Source organism: Rhinatrema bivittatum, chromosome 15 (assembly GCF_901001135.1).
Source record: "Rhinatrema bivittatum chromosome 15, aRhiBiv1.1, whole genome shotgun sequence".
NCBI classification, from domain to species: Eukaryota; Metazoa; Chordata; class Amphibia; order Gymnophiona; family Rhinatrematidae; genus Rhinatrema; species Rhinatrema bivittatum.
The window spans coordinates 4,465,462-4,482,905 of NC_042629.1; the positions used below are offsets into that span (position 1 = coordinate 4,465,462).

A 17,444-nucleotide genomic window follows, 5' to 3' on the forward strand; every position below is an offset into this window, starting at 1 on the left:
TTTATATATTCTTGATTGCAGTACTCTCAGTCGGGTTGGGGGGGGGGGCTGGGGGGGTTAATATTGCATTGATAACTTGTTGGTTGTCTAGTGTCTCCTGTTTGTATATTTTACAAACAGTGAGACACTAGATTGGTGTGTGAGTAACCAAACCAGTATTAAAAAACCTGAAACCTCTCCTTCACGCTAGTGACTTCCGCACTGTCGTCCAGGCTACACTGGCATCCAAGATGGACCACTGTAACTCCCTCTTTCTCGGCCTACCCTACCATAAAGCCCCTCCAAATGCTACAGAACGCTGTAGCCAGAAACCTCTCCAACGCTCACAAATACGACCACATCTCCCCTATCCTGAAGGACCTTCATTGGCTCCCTATTCCCTCCCGTATCCTTATAAATCCCTGACCATTATCCATAAAGCCTTATACTCCCATCACTCCAACTGGCTGGTAGACCCCCTCCAATTCGCCTGCTCGAATCGACCAACAAGGACCACAACAAAGGGTCCCTCCATGTGCCATCCCTAAAGAAAGCACACCTCACAGCTACAAGGGATCGGGCGCTTTCCATTGCTGGACCTGTGCACTGGAACTCACTCCCAACCCACCTCAGACTTGAACCTTGCATCACCAAATTCAGAGCCAACTCAAAACCTGGCTATTCAAACAAGCCTTTCCCCAAAACCCTTGACGAATATTGAATTGTGATAGATCATGATCTGAATTTGACTATGACCTTGTTTTTATGACTTTATAGTTCCCTTGTTAATTGTCATATGTTCCTATGCTCTCTGTTCTCCTTTTGGTTTATTGTACCCCCTACCCTTCCCCTGTTACTTGTAATTTCCATTGCTTTTGTTCCATGTAAACCGAGGTGATGTTTCGACTAACTTCGGTATAGAAGATTCTTTAAATAAATAAATAAATAAATAAATAGATAGATAGATAGATAGATAGATAGATAGATAGATGTGAAGACCAATAAAAATTGTCAATCAAAAAAAAAAAAAAAAGAAATCTTTTGAGTTTGAGGGCAACAGAGGGCATTGGTAAAGGGAGTTCAAGAAAAGGGGCTGTCCTGTCCAGTCCAGTCCTGTCTAACATTTTGTAAGAGATATTGTGGAGGGACTATCGGAAAGGGTCTTTTTATGGATGATTATAAAATCTATGTGGAAAAGATGAAGAGGGATCTAGTGAAGTTTGAGGAATGATCTAGAGCCTTGCAGCAGTCATTTAATGCTAAAAGGTACAGGATCATGCATTTGGATTGCAAAAACTCAAGGGAGTAGTATAGTCTAGGGCAGGGCTTCTCAATACAGTCCTTGGGACACATTCAGCCAATTGTGTTTTCAGGCTATCCATAATTAATATGCATGAGATAGATTTTCATGCATTGCCTCCATTGTATGCAAATCCATCTCATGCAAAATAATTGTGGATATCCTGAAAACTCAACTGGCTGGTTTTGTCCCAAGAACTGGGTTGAGAACTCCCGGTCTAAGGGATGAAGTTCTGTGCACAAAGCAAAAGCAGGAACTGGGAGTACTCATATCTTATGATCTTAAGGTAGCCACATAAGTAGACAAGACAACTGCAAAAATAAGAAGGATGCTTGGGTGCATAGGGAGAGGAAAAGCCAGCAGGAAAATTATTATATTGCCTCTGTATAAGTCTCTGGTGAGATTTCATTTGGAGTACTTTGTTCAATTTGGAGACCATATCTTCAAAAGGATATAATCCAAATAGTCCAGGGAGACAGCTGCTAAAATGGTCAATGGTCTTCATAATGAAGCATATGGGGACAGACTTAAAGATCTAAACTTGTTTACCCTGCAGGAAAGGAGGGGAAGAGGAGATATGATAGAGACATTTAAATACCTACAAGAAATAATTACACAGGAGATAGGATTACAAATAGCTTCAGAATTTAAGGAAAGGATAATCCAGTCCTGGTTTTACCTTACTGCGTGCAGAATATAGAGTATTGCTTTTCTTAGAGAATATAATAGACAAATCAAAGCTACAAATCCCTGCAAGCAGTGGGGTAACCCAGGACTAGCTCAACCTGTCCTGAATCTGGAGCCAGTTGACAACCCTAACAGAAGGTTGGCATCTTTCAACAGAACTGGATGAGGGTGAAAGGGGTAGATTAAGGAGTAATCTAAGAAAATATTTATTCACAGAAAGAGTGGTGGATGAATGGAAAAGCCTCCTTGTGAAGGTGGGGGGAAAGGACAGTATCAAAATTCAAGAAAAATGGGACAAACACAGAGAAACTCTGAGGGAAAGGAAGGAACTATAGAGCACAAAATGTGGATGGGTAGACTGGATAGACTATATGGTCTTTATTATTTATTTGAAACATAGAAACATAGAAACATAGAAGTGACGGCAGAAGAAGACCAACGGCCCATCCAGTCTGCCCAGCAAGCTACGCAGTTTATCCATTTTTTCCCCCCCTTTTTTCTCCCTCCCACCCGTCTCTATTGGCTTCCAGCACCCTCCGGCCCCAATTCCCTTCCACCCCTCCACCAATGCAGAGAGCAGCGCCATCCTAGTGAACATCCAGCTCAATCAGGGGTAGCAACCGCCGCAACCAGCAGGCCACACCCCTGCCCCTTACCCACCCCTGTTTGTTTGCTTGTTTGTTTTTTTTTATTTTTGAGATGGCAGCCCTCCATCCTTCCGCTCCGTGAAGGTGGAACACCAACCACTGGCCACTGGCATCCCGCTCCGTGAATGCCTCTGTGGCTACTGCCGCTCCATGCAGTGTTTTGTTGCATGAAAGTGGAACACCAACTACTGGCCACTGGCATCCACTCCGTGAATGCCTCAGTGGCTACTGCCGCTCCGTGCAGTGTTTTCTGCCTCCTCTCTATTTATGCCCACTAGACTTTGTTCTTATATTCCACAGTATCTAATACAATTATCAAACCAGATTACATAAAGAACATTCATAAATTTCCACAAACAAAATAAATTTAATATACAAAGAGACAAAAATGGAAGTTAAAATAATAAAACAATATTATACTCATTTATGTTATCTTAAAATCTAAACATTTGTTTTCATAAATATTAATGCATTTTATATTATTAAGATTAATGCTTGTTATGCTCAGGCTTGTGGACCCTTAGGCCAATGGAAAGATAGTATACCTTGGAGGAAGATCCGTAGGTTCTCCCGTCGGGTGGCGGAGCAGGAACAGAAGATGTGACCAGCTGACCCTCGGCACTGTAGACAGGTGCGACTGTGTAGGCAGATGAAGAGTCGTGACGTCAAGGAACGGAGGTGTGTCTTCGCCACTGGAAGTCCGCGGTCCCCCCAGGAGGACACGTAGGGACCCGGACCGCTGGACTTAGGTGGGCCCTTGGAGACGATGGTCAGGAAGAGGTCCAAGGTCAAGTGCCAGAGGGTCATCGCTTACCAGTCCGAGGGTCACACACTGAGGGATCACCACTTGCCAGTCCGAAGTCACACACCAGAGAATCACGCTTGCCAGTCCGAAGTCAATACCAGGAATCACCGCTAGCCGATCTGCAGTCAGGAACCAGGAAGACCAAGATGAAACTGGAACAAAGAGTCAAGATGCTGGAACTCACCGAAGCAAGCAGACTCAAACAACTCTCACAGGAGACGTTGCCAAGTCAAGGAACGGTCAGAGGAAGTCTCCTTTTATACTTCCTCTGGCCCTGTAGATAGGAATCAGCTGAGAGCAATTAAAGGGACGAGGTCCCTTTAATTCTAGTGAAGAGGTGCGGCTTCGCACCTATGATGGCGACGGCCATCTTGGATCCGGGCCACGAGAGAGAGCAGCAGGCGACCGCAAGGGAGGAGCAGGGATGGCTCCGAACCTGGCGGTTCACTCGGGGGCCTGCGCCGACGCGCGGGGGTGGCGAGCCCAGAGCAGGGCAGTCAGAACCGATGCTGTCAGTGGCCTGGTCGGGAAACGAGGTAGGGGACCGTGCCCGTGGGCATCCGCATCGCGGAACACAACAGTACCACCCTCTTTAGGGTGCCTTCCCAGAGGTCTGGGTTTAGACGGATGGTCTCTGTGAAATTGCTCAAGCAAGCCCCGGTCCAGGATGCTAGCCAAGGTTCCCAGGTGTTTTCCCTCGGGGCCGAACCCCTCCCATGCTAGCAGGTACTCCCATTTCTTCCCATGCTTTCTTATGTCCAACACCTCGCGAACTTGAAAGGTGAGGTCATCCTCAGAAGCGATAGGTTGGGGAGTCGGAGGCATGCTGGAGGGCCATGACAGCACCAAGGGCTTTAAGAGGGACACATAAGAACATAAGAACATAAGAAAATGCCATACTGGGTCAGACCAAGGGTCCATCAAGCCCAGCATCCTGTTTCCAACAGTGGCCAATCCAGGCCATAAGAACCTGGCAAATACCCAAAAACTAAGTCTATTCCATGTTACCATTGCTAATGGCAGTGGCTATTCTCTAAGTGAACTTAATAGCAGGTAATGGACTTCTCCTCCAAGAACTTATCCAATCCTTTTTTAAACACAGCTATACTAACTGCACGAAACCACATTCTCTGGCAACAAATTCCAGAGTTTAATTGTGCGTTGAGTAAAAAAGAACTTTCTCCGATTAGTTTTAAATGTGCCACATGCTAACTTCATGGAGTGTCCCCTAGTCCTTCTACTATCCGAAAGAGTAAATAACCGATTCACATCTACCCGTTCTAGACCTCTCATGATTTTAAACACCTCTATCATATCCCCCCTCAGTCGTCTCTTCTCCAAGCTGAAAAGTCCTAACCTCTTTAGTCTTTCCTCATAGGGGAGTTGTTCCATTCCCCTTATCATTTTGGTAGCCCTTCTCTGTACCTTCTCCATCGCAATTATATCTTTTTGAGATGCGGCGACCAGAATTGTACACAGTATTCAAGGTGCGGTCTCACCATGGAGCGATACAGAGGCATTATGACATTTTCCGTTTTATTCATCATTCCTTTCTAATAATTCCCAACATTCTGTTTGCTTTTTTGACTGCCGCAGCACACTGAACCGACGATTTCAATGTGTTATCCACTATGACACCTAGATCTCTTTCTTGGGTTGTAGCACCTAATATGGAACCCAACATCGTGTAATTATAGCATGGGTTATTTTTCCCTATATGCATCACCTTGCACTTATCCACATTAAATTTCATCTGCCATTTGGATGCCCAATTTTCCAGTCTCACAAGGTCTTCCTGCAATTTATCACAATCTGCTTGTGATTTAACTACTCTGCACAATTTTGTGTCATCTGCAAATTTGATTATCTCACTCGTCGTATGGAACGTGCTGTGTATCTTGAGGGAAGGCGGCAGATGAAGCTCATACGAAACGGCACCAACCTGACGGATGATAGGGAAAGGTCCAATAAAACGCAGGGCCAGTCGCGCTGATGGCAGCTTCAGGCGGATGAACTGAGTAGTTAGCCAAACCTTTTGGCCTGGCCGGAACGGAGGGTAAGGCCTTCTTCACTGATCTGCGTACTTTTTAGCGGCTTGACTGGCTTGGACCAATGCACGTCATGTGGAGGTCTACAAGCGGTGTAACTCGTCTGCCGAAAGTTGAGCTACCGGGGACGTAACTGTGATGGGAACTGGCAGCGGCGGGTGTGGCTGCTTCCCATACACTATCTGAAACAGCGAGGATCCGGTAGCCGTGGAGAGGTGAGAATTTAGCGCGAACTCCGCCCAGGGTAGCAGGCTGGACCAATCATCCTGTTTTTCGTTGATGTAGAGTCGGAGGAATTGTTTTAGCGTCTGGTTTGTCCTCTCCACCAGACCTTTCGACTGGGGATGGTATGCCGACATGTAGTCTAAGGTAACATCAAACGTTTGGCAGAGGGCCCTCCAAAACCTGGCAGTAAATTGAGGCCCCCTATCTGAAAGGATGCTTCTAGGAAGGCCATGCAGCCGAAAGATATGCTGCACGAATAGTTGGGCCAGCTGGGGAGCAGATGGCAGCCCCGGGAGTGGCACGAAATGTGCCATTTTACTAAACCGGTCGACAACCACCCATATGACGGTGTTGCCACTAGATAGTGGCAGGTCGACCACGAAGTCGGTGGCCATGTGAGTACAAGGTTCTGTGGGTGCTGGTAACGGCTGGAGTAAGCCCGGGGTCGCACCATGGATCCTCTTGTGGCGAGCACATGACTGGCAGGACTCCACATAAGCCCAGACATCCTGGTTGATTTTAGGCCACCAATAGTATCGGCGCAGATTTTGTAAGGTCTGGGATTGGCCAGGGTGGCCAGAACAATGGGAGTCGTGAGCCCAAGCTAGGATGTGTTTCCGCAAGTGCGGCGGGACCAGGGTTTTCCTGGGAGGGATGGTCGTGGTAGCAGACAGGAGGATGCGGGATGGCTCAATGATGAACCGCGGTTCCTCCATATCTTCTGTAGACTCAAAGACGCGTGATAGGGCGTCAGCCTTGACATTCTTCCCAGCGGGTCTGTAACAAAGGAGGAAGTTGAACCTAGTGAAGAATAGGGCCCAACGGGCCTGCCGTGGATTGAGTCGTTGAGCCCGCTGCAGGTACTCTAAGTTTTTATGGTCCGTGTAGACCGTAAACTGGTGTTGTGCCCCCTCTAGCCACGGCTGCCATTCTTCCAAGGCACATTTATAGCCAAGAGCTCCTTGTCTCCTATGGCGTAGTTCCATTCCGCTGGGGAGAATTGGCGTGAGAGGAAGGCACACGGGCGTAACTTATGACTCTCGGAGGTTTGGCTCAGAATGGCGGCCTACGCCTTCTGAGGATGCGTCCACTTAGATGACAAACGGCCACTGCGGATCCGGATGCCAAAGGCATGGCTGTAACAGGAACACCTCCTTGAGGCGACGAAAGGCAGCCTCTGCCTCAGGAGGCCACTTTTTGGGGTCCGCGCCTTTCCGGGTCAGGGCTGTCATCAGGGCAACGATGGTCGCATAATGCAGGATAAAAGATCGATAGTAGTTCGCGAAACCCAGAAACCTCTGGAGTGCCTTTAGTCCTGACGGCTGCGGCCACTCCAGAATGGCTTTCAGCTTCTGGGGGTCCATACGGAAACCTTCTCTGGACACTATGTATCCCAGGAAGGGAAGGGACTCCTGCTCAAAAAGGCACTTTTCAAGCTTCATGTACAATTTGTGCTCTCTGAGGCGCTGTAACACTTGGATGACGTGCTGGCGGTGAGCGGTCAGGGTATCTGAAAATATCAGTATATCGTCCAAGTATACGACCACGCACCGATACAAGAGTTCGCGGAGTATCTCATTCATGGTGTTCTGGAACACCGCGGGGGCATTACAGAGCCCGAACGGCATTATTAAATACTCGTAGTGGCCGTCTCGGGTATTGAAGGCCGTCTTCCACTCATCACCCTCCTTGATACGGATCAAGTTGTAAGCTCCCTGGAGATCCAGTTTGGAGAAGATCTGTGCTCCTTGCAACCGGTCGAAGAGTTCTGAGATTAGGGGCAACGGATAACGGTCCTTGACCGTTATGGCATTCAGGCCCCTGTAGTCAATGCAAGGGCACAGACTTCTGAGAGGAGCAGGTGGATCTATGAGGAAATACATCCATCAGTCCTTGGAGAACACCTGTTGCAAGAAAGTAACTTATCCTTTTCTTCAAGGAGAAGCAGAGGAGCTTGAGGAGAGTCCTCAAAGGTGGAGAATCTCTAGCTACAGGTTGCCATTAATTAAAAAAAAAGGGGAAAATACAAAATGAAAAGTGCCAACAAGCACAGAAATGTTTTTGTTGGTCACAGGTCATTCTGAAAATAAAGAGGTCCATATTCAGAAGCATTTAGCCGGATAACTTAGAAGAATTCCCTAACTAAATTAGGTTCCTGATTGACAAGTCCTGAAGAAGTGGGAACCAAACCTGTCTCAGCTAATAAGGGCTTTGAGAATCATAGTCCTATCTCTTCTGAATTTCAAGTGAGTCTTTGTCATAAGATATAAGAGAATATACATATGAAGATCCTCTCCCCAGTCCAGGAATACAGCATCCAAAGCTAGTTTGTCTTTCATCCTTCTTCTCAAGCAAAACTGAGGGATTTTCATGTTCATAGGAAATGCAAACATATTTACATCTATTGTTCTCCATGCATGGAAAATCTTATTTGCTATCCCCTTATCCAAGGACCGCTCATATGCTTCAGATACCTAATCAATCTTGTCTACAAGTAAATTCTCCTTGCCTGGAAGGTATGTGGCTCTGAGGGTCATTCCTTGACAGGTGGCCTAGTTCTACATCTTTACTGCTTCCTAATACTGGAGGTATGATCCTGCTCCTGTTTGATTAGGTAGAACACAGCTATCTGGTTGTCTGTTTGGACTAGGACAGTGATGGTGAACTCCAGTCTTCAAGTGCCACAAAAAGGCCAGGTTTTCAGGATATCTACAATGAATATGCATGAGAAAGATTTGCATGTACTGCCTCCATTATATAGGAAGAATTTGGAAATAATTCCTTTTGTGAGATTTGATTGGTTCAGCCACCAGGATAGTGAGTGCTTGATTTGTTGGGTGATTTTGACAGCATCTCAGAGATCTTGAGTGGCCTGGAGCTAATGTGACCTAAGGTTGCACAGGGCTTGTCTCATGCAGGGATGTGCCAAGGGTGTTACGTATACTTTTGATGTCATTAGGCCCATTATTTTGAACATGTCCCATAATAATGTCTGCCAACTCTTTCTTATTTCTTCCACAGCTGACATCAAAGTGATGACTTTTTCTTAAGGAAAAAAGGCTTTTGCCTGAGCTCCTAAGAATTCCAATTTAGTGGGCTCAAGATGGATTTAGGATAATTTATGACAAGGCAAATGTAATAAGGTGAAAGCTCAACTCCATAACAAATAATCGTAAAAGTAGGACAAAAGAACTTTTCAGTTGTCCTTCTTTTGATATTCAAATATTCTTTATTTCTTTCAGATGTATCACAGGATATTCCAGTCTTAATATGAATTACATAGTCCCTTGACATGGGCCGTATTTCGAAAAATAACTGTGTCGGGAGGGACTGGGCATCACAAATTATATATATCCAAAACTTAGAGCTGTTTTTCTGTTCAACAAGTTAACACAAACAACTAAATCTCTGAATATGATTTAAACCTGCAAATTTGTCTCCCTGATAGATCGTCCTTATTCACGAATGATTAATATGTTGAACAGAAAAACAGCTCTAAGTTTTGGATATATATAATTTGCGATGCCCTGTCTCTCCCAACGCAGTTATCTTACAAACACAGCCTGTGTCGGGGGACTATGTAATTCATATTAAGTTTGGAATATCCTATGATACATCTGAAAGAAAGAATATTTGAATATCAAAAGAAGGAAAACTAAAAAGTTTTTTTGCCTTACTTTTTTGACTATTTGTAGTAATTTATGATAAACCATAGCAACTCCAGCACCTGGATGTGTTACGAGTGTGACCTCCGACGGCTGCTACACTCCAAGGCACGGAGGCGCGGTCATCTCTAAAACAGGGTTGTGAGCCTTGGGCCACGGCATGACCCAGGGAGGAGCCCCAAGCCACACCACGGGAGGTGAGCTGGTGCTAGCATGGGTAACAAGGCAAGACATGGTTAAAGCAAGGACTAGGGAACAAGGTCTGACCCTCAAATGGACCTGCATGCCCCGGACAACCAACAACGTAATGTTGATTGATGAACAGTCCTCCGACCGTTCCAAGCCCTTTCAGACCTGCCGCTGGGTACGGCAATGGGCGGCAGGCTGGACTGCGGATGAATGCAGACAGAGTCCTTGAAACACAGAAGACATCACAGACGAGGGTGATGCGAAGACATCACAGGACGAGGCGAAAGCAGGGAAGATAGACCAAGGCACTGTCTCTCAGGGTGCCCTACACAGCCCACGTTCACGGGCGGACCCAATGGCTGGTCGCGGACCACCCTGTCCCACTGCGTGCCCTACACAGCCTGAGGAGACTGGTCACGGACCATGTGGAGAGCGGGGACAGCGCAGGAGAAAAATCCAGCCGAGGCGGGACTTCGATGACTGAGCAGTGTCATCCGGAGAACCACAAGGGCTGGCAGGTCATGAAGGCTCAGGAGCGCAGGACATAAGTCCACCTGCACGCAACTCCAATGACAGAGACGTTCACCCGGAGAACCATGGAGCCCGCAGACCAAGAAGGCTCAAGAGCTCAGAGAAAAACATTCAGGAAGCGAGACATCGGGAAGCTAGACATCGGGAAGCCTGGACGAGGGACCTCAGGAGTCGAAGACATGGAACACAGGAAGTATCGAGACAACAGAAGAGCAGAACATCAGGTACCGGGAACCTGAAGACATCTGAAGACAGGAACAGAGGACATTCAGGAACTGGAAGATGCTGAAGACCTGGACGAGGAACATCTGGAACATGGAACAGCTTAAAAACCAGGTCATCCGGATTCGGCCGACATCAGGACTGGAAACAAGGAACATGAAGACCCTGAACACGAAGCCATCAAAGCAAGGAAGACCACGGAGGACCTGGATCGATGAAGGAGCACAGATGACTGTGAGAATCAATCCAAAGGCAACGAGAGACTGAAGAAGAATCCCTTTTATAGGGCTGAAGCCAGAAGTCATCATCTGAAGGAGCCAGCAACACATCCTGTGGCTGGCCCTTTAAATGCTGTGAAGAGGCGCGCGCCAGCGCCTAAGGAAGGCTGAAGAGAGATGCAGCACCACGGACAAGCGGTGCTCTCCTGCACCTCAGTGTAGGGACGTAGAAACAGGCAGGCAGGCTTCACGACAGCCTCCTGCCATCTGAAGAGGACCCCGAAGGTGACGTCGTGGCTCCCTGCCACAGAGGCCAACCCGGGGCGGCTCCAGGCGTGAAGAGGAGGCGGAACAGCGCGGCCTTCAGGCCGTGGGTTTCGACGGCGGCTCAGGGCCGCGGCTAGATGGCGCTGGCGGCGGCCCTGCCGCATGGGACCTGGCGTGGAACATCGGGAGCGGCAGCTGCTCAGCGGAGCCGGCCCTGCCAAGCAGGGCAGGAACCGCTGCGGCCTCCGGGCCGCAGGAGACGGGGGTTGGCAGCATCCTGCTGCTGGGCGAGGCTCAGCTGGTGGCGTCCCTTGCCGATCGGGAAAAAGCAGGTGGGTGGCGAGGCCTGCTCTCGGAGAATAGCTCCGCGGGCAGGAATCATAACAGGATGTTTTTGCTCATTGATCCTTTTGCACCTTCTTGACTAGCCAATCATTCAGGTGGGAAAACCACTTGCCAGAAACCATGCCCTTGAGAGAGCAGAATGTTACAGAGATCCATCATAGGGGCAGGCTGGGAAGCAGAAAATATTTCAAAAACTTGAATGTTATAGCCATTCTGCCAGAGACCCTTGCTTCACTGCTCCCTCCCTCTTCTCAATAGTTGTGACCCCTACCTTCAGTGAATACCTCTGTGCCTCCTGTGGCATATACTTCAGACCTTTGCATGGCCCAGATCTTTTTATATATAGAAATTCCAGCCTGGAGCTCATCCTGAAGTAAGCCTTGCTAAGGAACATTAACAGTTACTAGAGAGGCAGTTTATAGAATGAAAAGCACATAAGACAAATGTTGAAATGCTCAGCTCTATTGTTTCTGTTACCTCAGTACGTTTTCTTACTGAAGCTGTCCTTTCCCCTGTATTCCAAATCTTCCAATGACAAAGAAAACCTGACACTGGCAGATTACCATGAACAGACGGTGCACCCTTAGAAAGTATTAGCTGCAGCTCTGGCACTTTGCACAGGGCTGGCCACCAACATGTTTTTCCCTCACTTTAGATGTGAAAATTGACTTCTTTTTTCCCTTTTTTGGACAGGATTTATGCGGGCACCATTCATGTGATACCCTGGGAATGGCAGACGTTGGAACCATATGCTCTCCTGAGCGCAGGCTGTGCAGTCATTGAAGATGATGGCCTCCATGCAGCTTTTACAGTTGCTCATGAAATTGGTATGTAGTTGCCTCTACTGTTCCTGTGCCAAATCAAACACTGGTAACAGCTGCATAGGTAATGAAACACTCTTCAATTAATTCCAAAACTTCTCCAATTGCAGATATATTCTTGGGGATTAAAAATATATATGTACACACTTTGGCATGACTCGTGCAACAGGACAAACACATTTCCTTTTTTAAAGCATTAAAAGTAGTACAGTAAAAGCCCATTATCCAGCATGCATGGGGCTAATCTAGCAGTTAACTGCAGCGAACAGGAGGGAAGTGTATGATGCTGAAGTTGATACAGTTCAGAACATAGCAAAGAAAAGCTACTTTGCTTCCTAATTCAATCCTTCCCCTGGACTCTAGTCCCTTGAAGGGAGCAGGAGGGGAGGGATGATGCAGAATGGACAGAGCACAGCGCAGAGCAGAGCAAGGCTACAGTCCTTCCTTCTGTTGATTAACATTGTGTTTAGCAGCCAGGCATTTTGGTTTAGCTGCCAATTAGTTGAATTTTCTGGTTTGCTGAGTGCCAGATAATGGGGATTTTACTGTATTTACAATGCATACCACAGAATACCACTGTATAAAATACATATGTCCTCTTTCCAATAGTTTTGCTACTGACCAGTACAGAAATGATTCCAATGGACAATATGTTTAGTAGCTAAACAGCAGCAAAATCACTTGTTCCAGATCATTCACAATAAAATTCATTTATTCAGGCTAGAAAAAAAAGTATTTCATATTGTTTAGTGCTAAATTTCCAAACAAATTAATAGTTGGTTAACTGAAGTTAAAAATAGACACCTCAATGAGGAACTGTATGGGGGGGCTAGTGAAAGCCAGAGAACCAGAACAAGTAGTAAAACATACTGAATGAAAATGTGGTCACTTTATGCAATCTTTTTAACAAAATTACAGGGTCATTTATCATTTTGTGTTAGGGTCTAAGTGCATGTGGTAAATAGCATAATGTGCACATCACATTAGTTATGCAAGTGGGAGGAGTTTAGGCAGAGTTAATGGTAATAAACAGCTCCTAAGTCAAATGTGACAGAGTAACACACAGCAACACAGGTTTTAACATCTTTTTTCTGTGTGTTTGGGATTAGGAGTGGGAGTGGGAGACAGACTGTAGAGAGTAAACTGTAACTTTACTATTTATACCAATCAAGCTAGGTTATGCAAGTGGGAAGAGTACTCTCTACTTAGCTGCAATCAAGCTAGGTAGAGAGAACATTGTACAAATCAACTCCTCTTTTACCTTTCATCGCTCAAATGACAGAAATCTTCCCTGATATCAACTTTGCTGTTCATACCTTTGACTGTATTTGTAAAACTGCCCCCCCCAACATACCCGATCCCCCCATACACCACCCCGAGTTAAAAGTGTCCCCTTTCTCTAAATAACATGGTTAATAACTTTCTAAGTCAGTCATGTTCATTTATTTTATAGGATTACCAATCATGAACTGCTTTGCATAGATTTGCAAAATTCATGCATGCAAATCTCATGCAAAGCAGCTCAATAGCATAGGGATGGGAACCTATGACAAAATATGTAAATACCTCAAATATCACATTTTATTTATTTATTTATTTATTTATTTATTTATTTAAAGTCTTCTTATATACCGATAGCCGTTCGCACACGCATCGGTTCACAAGAACAAAAACCTTTGGGCAGCGCCCTTACATATAACTGATAGCAATACAAATAACAGGGGAGGAGGCAATGCAAATTAATAGATCAATAATAGTGAAAACTATAAATATAACATACATAAGAACTATATACAAAGCATCAGTAGTCATAAAAGCAAAAATCAAAAATCGTTTGGTCATAAGGCATTCTTAGTCCGTAGAGCATACTTAGTCATAGGTCGCTGAATCATTTAGAGGGGATTTATGAATTTGGGCGGTGTGTCAAGGGGTAGGCTTGCTGGAAAAGCCAGGTTTTCAATTTTTTTTTTAATTTGGGCGTGTAGTACTCCATGCGTATGTCATGGGGCAAGGAGTTCCATACTGTGGGGCCGGCGAGAGAGAAGACTCTGCTTATGGTGGAGGATAGTTTGAAAGATTTGATGGGTTGGGTTTTAAACATGCTTGATGGGTTGGGTTTAACATGCTTCATGCAGAACTCTATTCATTTTGCTTTCTTTAATACTTCTAACACTTACAAATAGGATATTTAACATTTGCTTTATTATAGCTGGTAAAATGATTCTTGGGTAGAAATGAGGTAATCTGATGTGAAAGCAAAATGTTCAGCCACAACATTTTTAAGAGCAATTCAAACATAGCAGCATCTCTGCTGAAGGTTTTGCTGTGGTTAGAGAATTTTCAGCAGTACTTGTGCTGACCTACATATAAATGTAGATCAAACAAGGTCATGCTTTGAATATTTTATCCTTCTTGCATTTTCATTCTAAGGCAGTGCCACATCATGTGGCAATGGAACTACAATATTTGGATTTTTTTTTTTAATCTTTGTATATATAGTTACAAACAGGATATCAACTATTGAAGCTGTACTTTGGAGATTTGTAATCTCATAGGGGCGGATTTAAAAGGCGCGCGAATAGCCTACTTTGTTTGCGCTCCAGGCGGCAAACAAAAGTACGCTGGATTTTAGTAGTTACGCGCGGAGCCGCGCTTATCTGCTAAAAACCTGGATCGGCGCACGCAAGGCTATGGATTTGTATAGCCGGCGCGCGCCGAGCCACGCAGCCTACCCCCCGTTCCCTCCGAGGCCGCTCCGAAATCGGAGCGGCCTCGGAGGGAACTTTCCTTTGCCTCCCCTCACCTTCCCCTCCCTTCCCCTACCTAACCCACCCGCCCGGCCCTGTCTAAACCCCCCCATTACCTTTGTTGGGGGATTTACGCCTCCCGGAGGGAGGCGTAAATCCCCCACGTGCCAGCGGGGCCTCCTGCGCGCCGGGCCGCGACCTGGGGGGCGGGTACGGAGGGCGCGGCCACGCCCCCGGGACCGCCCCGGGCCGTAGCCACGCCCCCGTACCAGCCCCCAAAACGCTGCCGACACGCCCCCGAAACGTCGTGACGACCGGGCCCGCCCCCCGACACGCCCCCGACACGCCCCCCTCGGAGACCCCGGACTTACGCGAGTCCCGGGGCTCTGCGCGCGCCGGGAGGCCTATGTAAAATATGGCTTCCCGGCGCACAGGGCCCTGCTCGCGTAAATCCGCCCGGTTTTGGGCGGATTTACGCGAGCAGGGCTCTGAAAATCCGCCCCATATTTTTGGGAGAAGTGGATGGTAGGAATTTTTGTGTGAGTCCTGGTTTACTTACTCCCATTGGCTCTCTTCCCTACTCTAATCTCTAATTTATACTGCACAGAAAAAGCTACATATCAAGAACAAACTGAAATTGCATTTAAAACAAGAACACCCACAAATCACAGAGTAGGTGGTATAGAATTATTGGCAGGTGCATATATAAAATAATTTATTTCCTAGCTCCACTGCTGAAAATTAAGGCAAATATGACAGGCACCTGAGTTTGTTTTATTTGATACTTGTAGGAAAATATGCAGTGCATGCTCATTCTTTATAGTCATGGAGGAATTGTTGACATTGTTCTCCTATTGATATTGTCTTCACCTAGTGAGAACTGCATTAATATGTGCAATAACACAATATAGCATGTATGAAAGAATTTCCATACACACTCCCACTGCAATACAAACTATGAGACTGATTCTGAAAAGGAACCAGGAACCTTTTATATATTCTGAAATGCATTACTGTATTTATAAACTGTTCTAAGAATAAAAAGTCCCTATGAATCTGCTTTTCAAGGAAAATATTAATTTATAATATTTTACTGGTCTTCTCAGCTGACACAAACTTCCAGTAGGCTAAGCAGAGTTTTCTGTCACAAAAATTCTGAAAATCTTCTTGTCTATAGATAGCAAAACACAAAGGATCAGAGCAGTCATCTCATCAAAAATACTGTCACATCAGATATTCAGCAACTTAAATGACCAGAGCTTTCACATAAAACAATTCCCAAAAAATCCTCCTTGATCAAGTCAACATCATAAGAACATAAGACTGTCCATACTGGGTCAGAACAAAGGTCCATCAAACCCAGTATCCTCTCTCCAACAGTGGCAAATCCAGGTCACAAGTACCTGGCAGGATCCCAAGCTCTTATCCCAAGAATAAGCCGTGGATTTCTACAACTCTAACTTAATAATGCTTCATGGACTTTTCCTCTAGGAACTTGTCCAATTGTTTTTTAAACGCAGCTAACACCAATAGATTTTACGATATCCTCTGGCAATGAATTTCAGCGCTTAGTTATGCATTGAGTAAAAAAATATTTCTCTTATTAGTTTTAAATATATTACCTAGTAACTTCATTATGTGTCCCCTAGTCTTTGTAATTTTTGAAAGAGTAAACAACTGAATAATGTTACCTTGTTCCATTCCACTCATTATTTTAGAAACTCTATCATGGTGGTCCAATCTGTGATCCGTGGACCCTAGGGGTCCCGCTAGAACATAACAGGAGGTCTAACAGGAAGGGAGGAAGTTTGACACTTCACACATCTCCAGCATAGCCCTCTGCTTCAATGGCAGGGGAGCAAGACTGATACTTCACTTCAATGCATAAGCCAGCATGGCTCTCTGCTTCAACGGCAGTGGCGGAATTAAGAAAGGTGGATCTATATTCAGGCCAACAATCAACAATTGGTATGCGTGCCATTGGCCGGCCCCTGTCACATGGTAAGAGCACTGGATGGCCCTGTGCCATTTTTAAAGATGGCGCCGGCCATCCAGTGCTCCCTCTATGTGACAGGGGCCGGCCAATGGCATGGATTACCCTGTCACATGGTAAGGGCAAAGGCCATCGGCGCCATTTTGATTAGTGGCAGCCGACGGCCCGAGAGCAGGAGATCGCTCCCGGGACCCCCCACTGGACCACCAGGTACCTGTAAAATGTTTTTGGGGGAGGTCGGGGAGGGTGGGGGAAGCTAAGGGATTAGTTTTAAAGGGTCGGGGTGGGTTTTTTGTTTATCGCTCGGGGCGCAGTTTTCCAGTTCAGTTTTTGTCTGCACGATTGTATTTATACTTTGTATTCTGTATTTGTAGAGTATCTGCCTGTGTTCTGCATGTATGGACTTCAAGTGAGGTATTCTGCTAGTATGTAGTTTCTAAATAGGGATCTATAGCAGCCTAATTTGTTCAGTTTCCTAATAGGAGGTGTATTGGTGTATTTTAGAGCCTGTTGTAATATTCGCAGTGCTGCCTTTTCATAGGTGAGGTTCTTACTGTCTGAGTCTGGCAGTTAGTGTGTTATGGTATGGCAGGTTTTCTATAGGCTCTAAATACATTTTTTGCAGGATTTTGTATTATAAAATGTTCCTGACAGTGGAGGGAGTTTGTGTTGCTGTTACAGAGGTGATATCAGAATTTGAATATTATGGGGTAGGTTTTCGGGGGTTGCGCGCGTATCTTATGCGCGCAACCTTT

The 17,444-nt window shown here is 45.9% G+C and overlaps 1 protein-coding gene across 1 annotated transcript in view; it reads left to right on the plus strand.

Moving 5' to 3' along the window:
• The window catches only part of ADAMTS5 (ADAM metallopeptidase with thrombospondin type 1 motif 5), a 228,756-nt gene that overhangs the window by 46,048 nt on the left and 165,264 nt on the right, over positions 1-17,444 (plus strand). Inside the window, 2 exon segments of the mRNA XM_029578186.1 lie at positions 11,822-11,893; positions 11,895-11,955. Of these exon segments, the coding sequence (XP_029434046.1) occupies positions 11,822-11,893; positions 11,895-11,955 (133 nt within the window).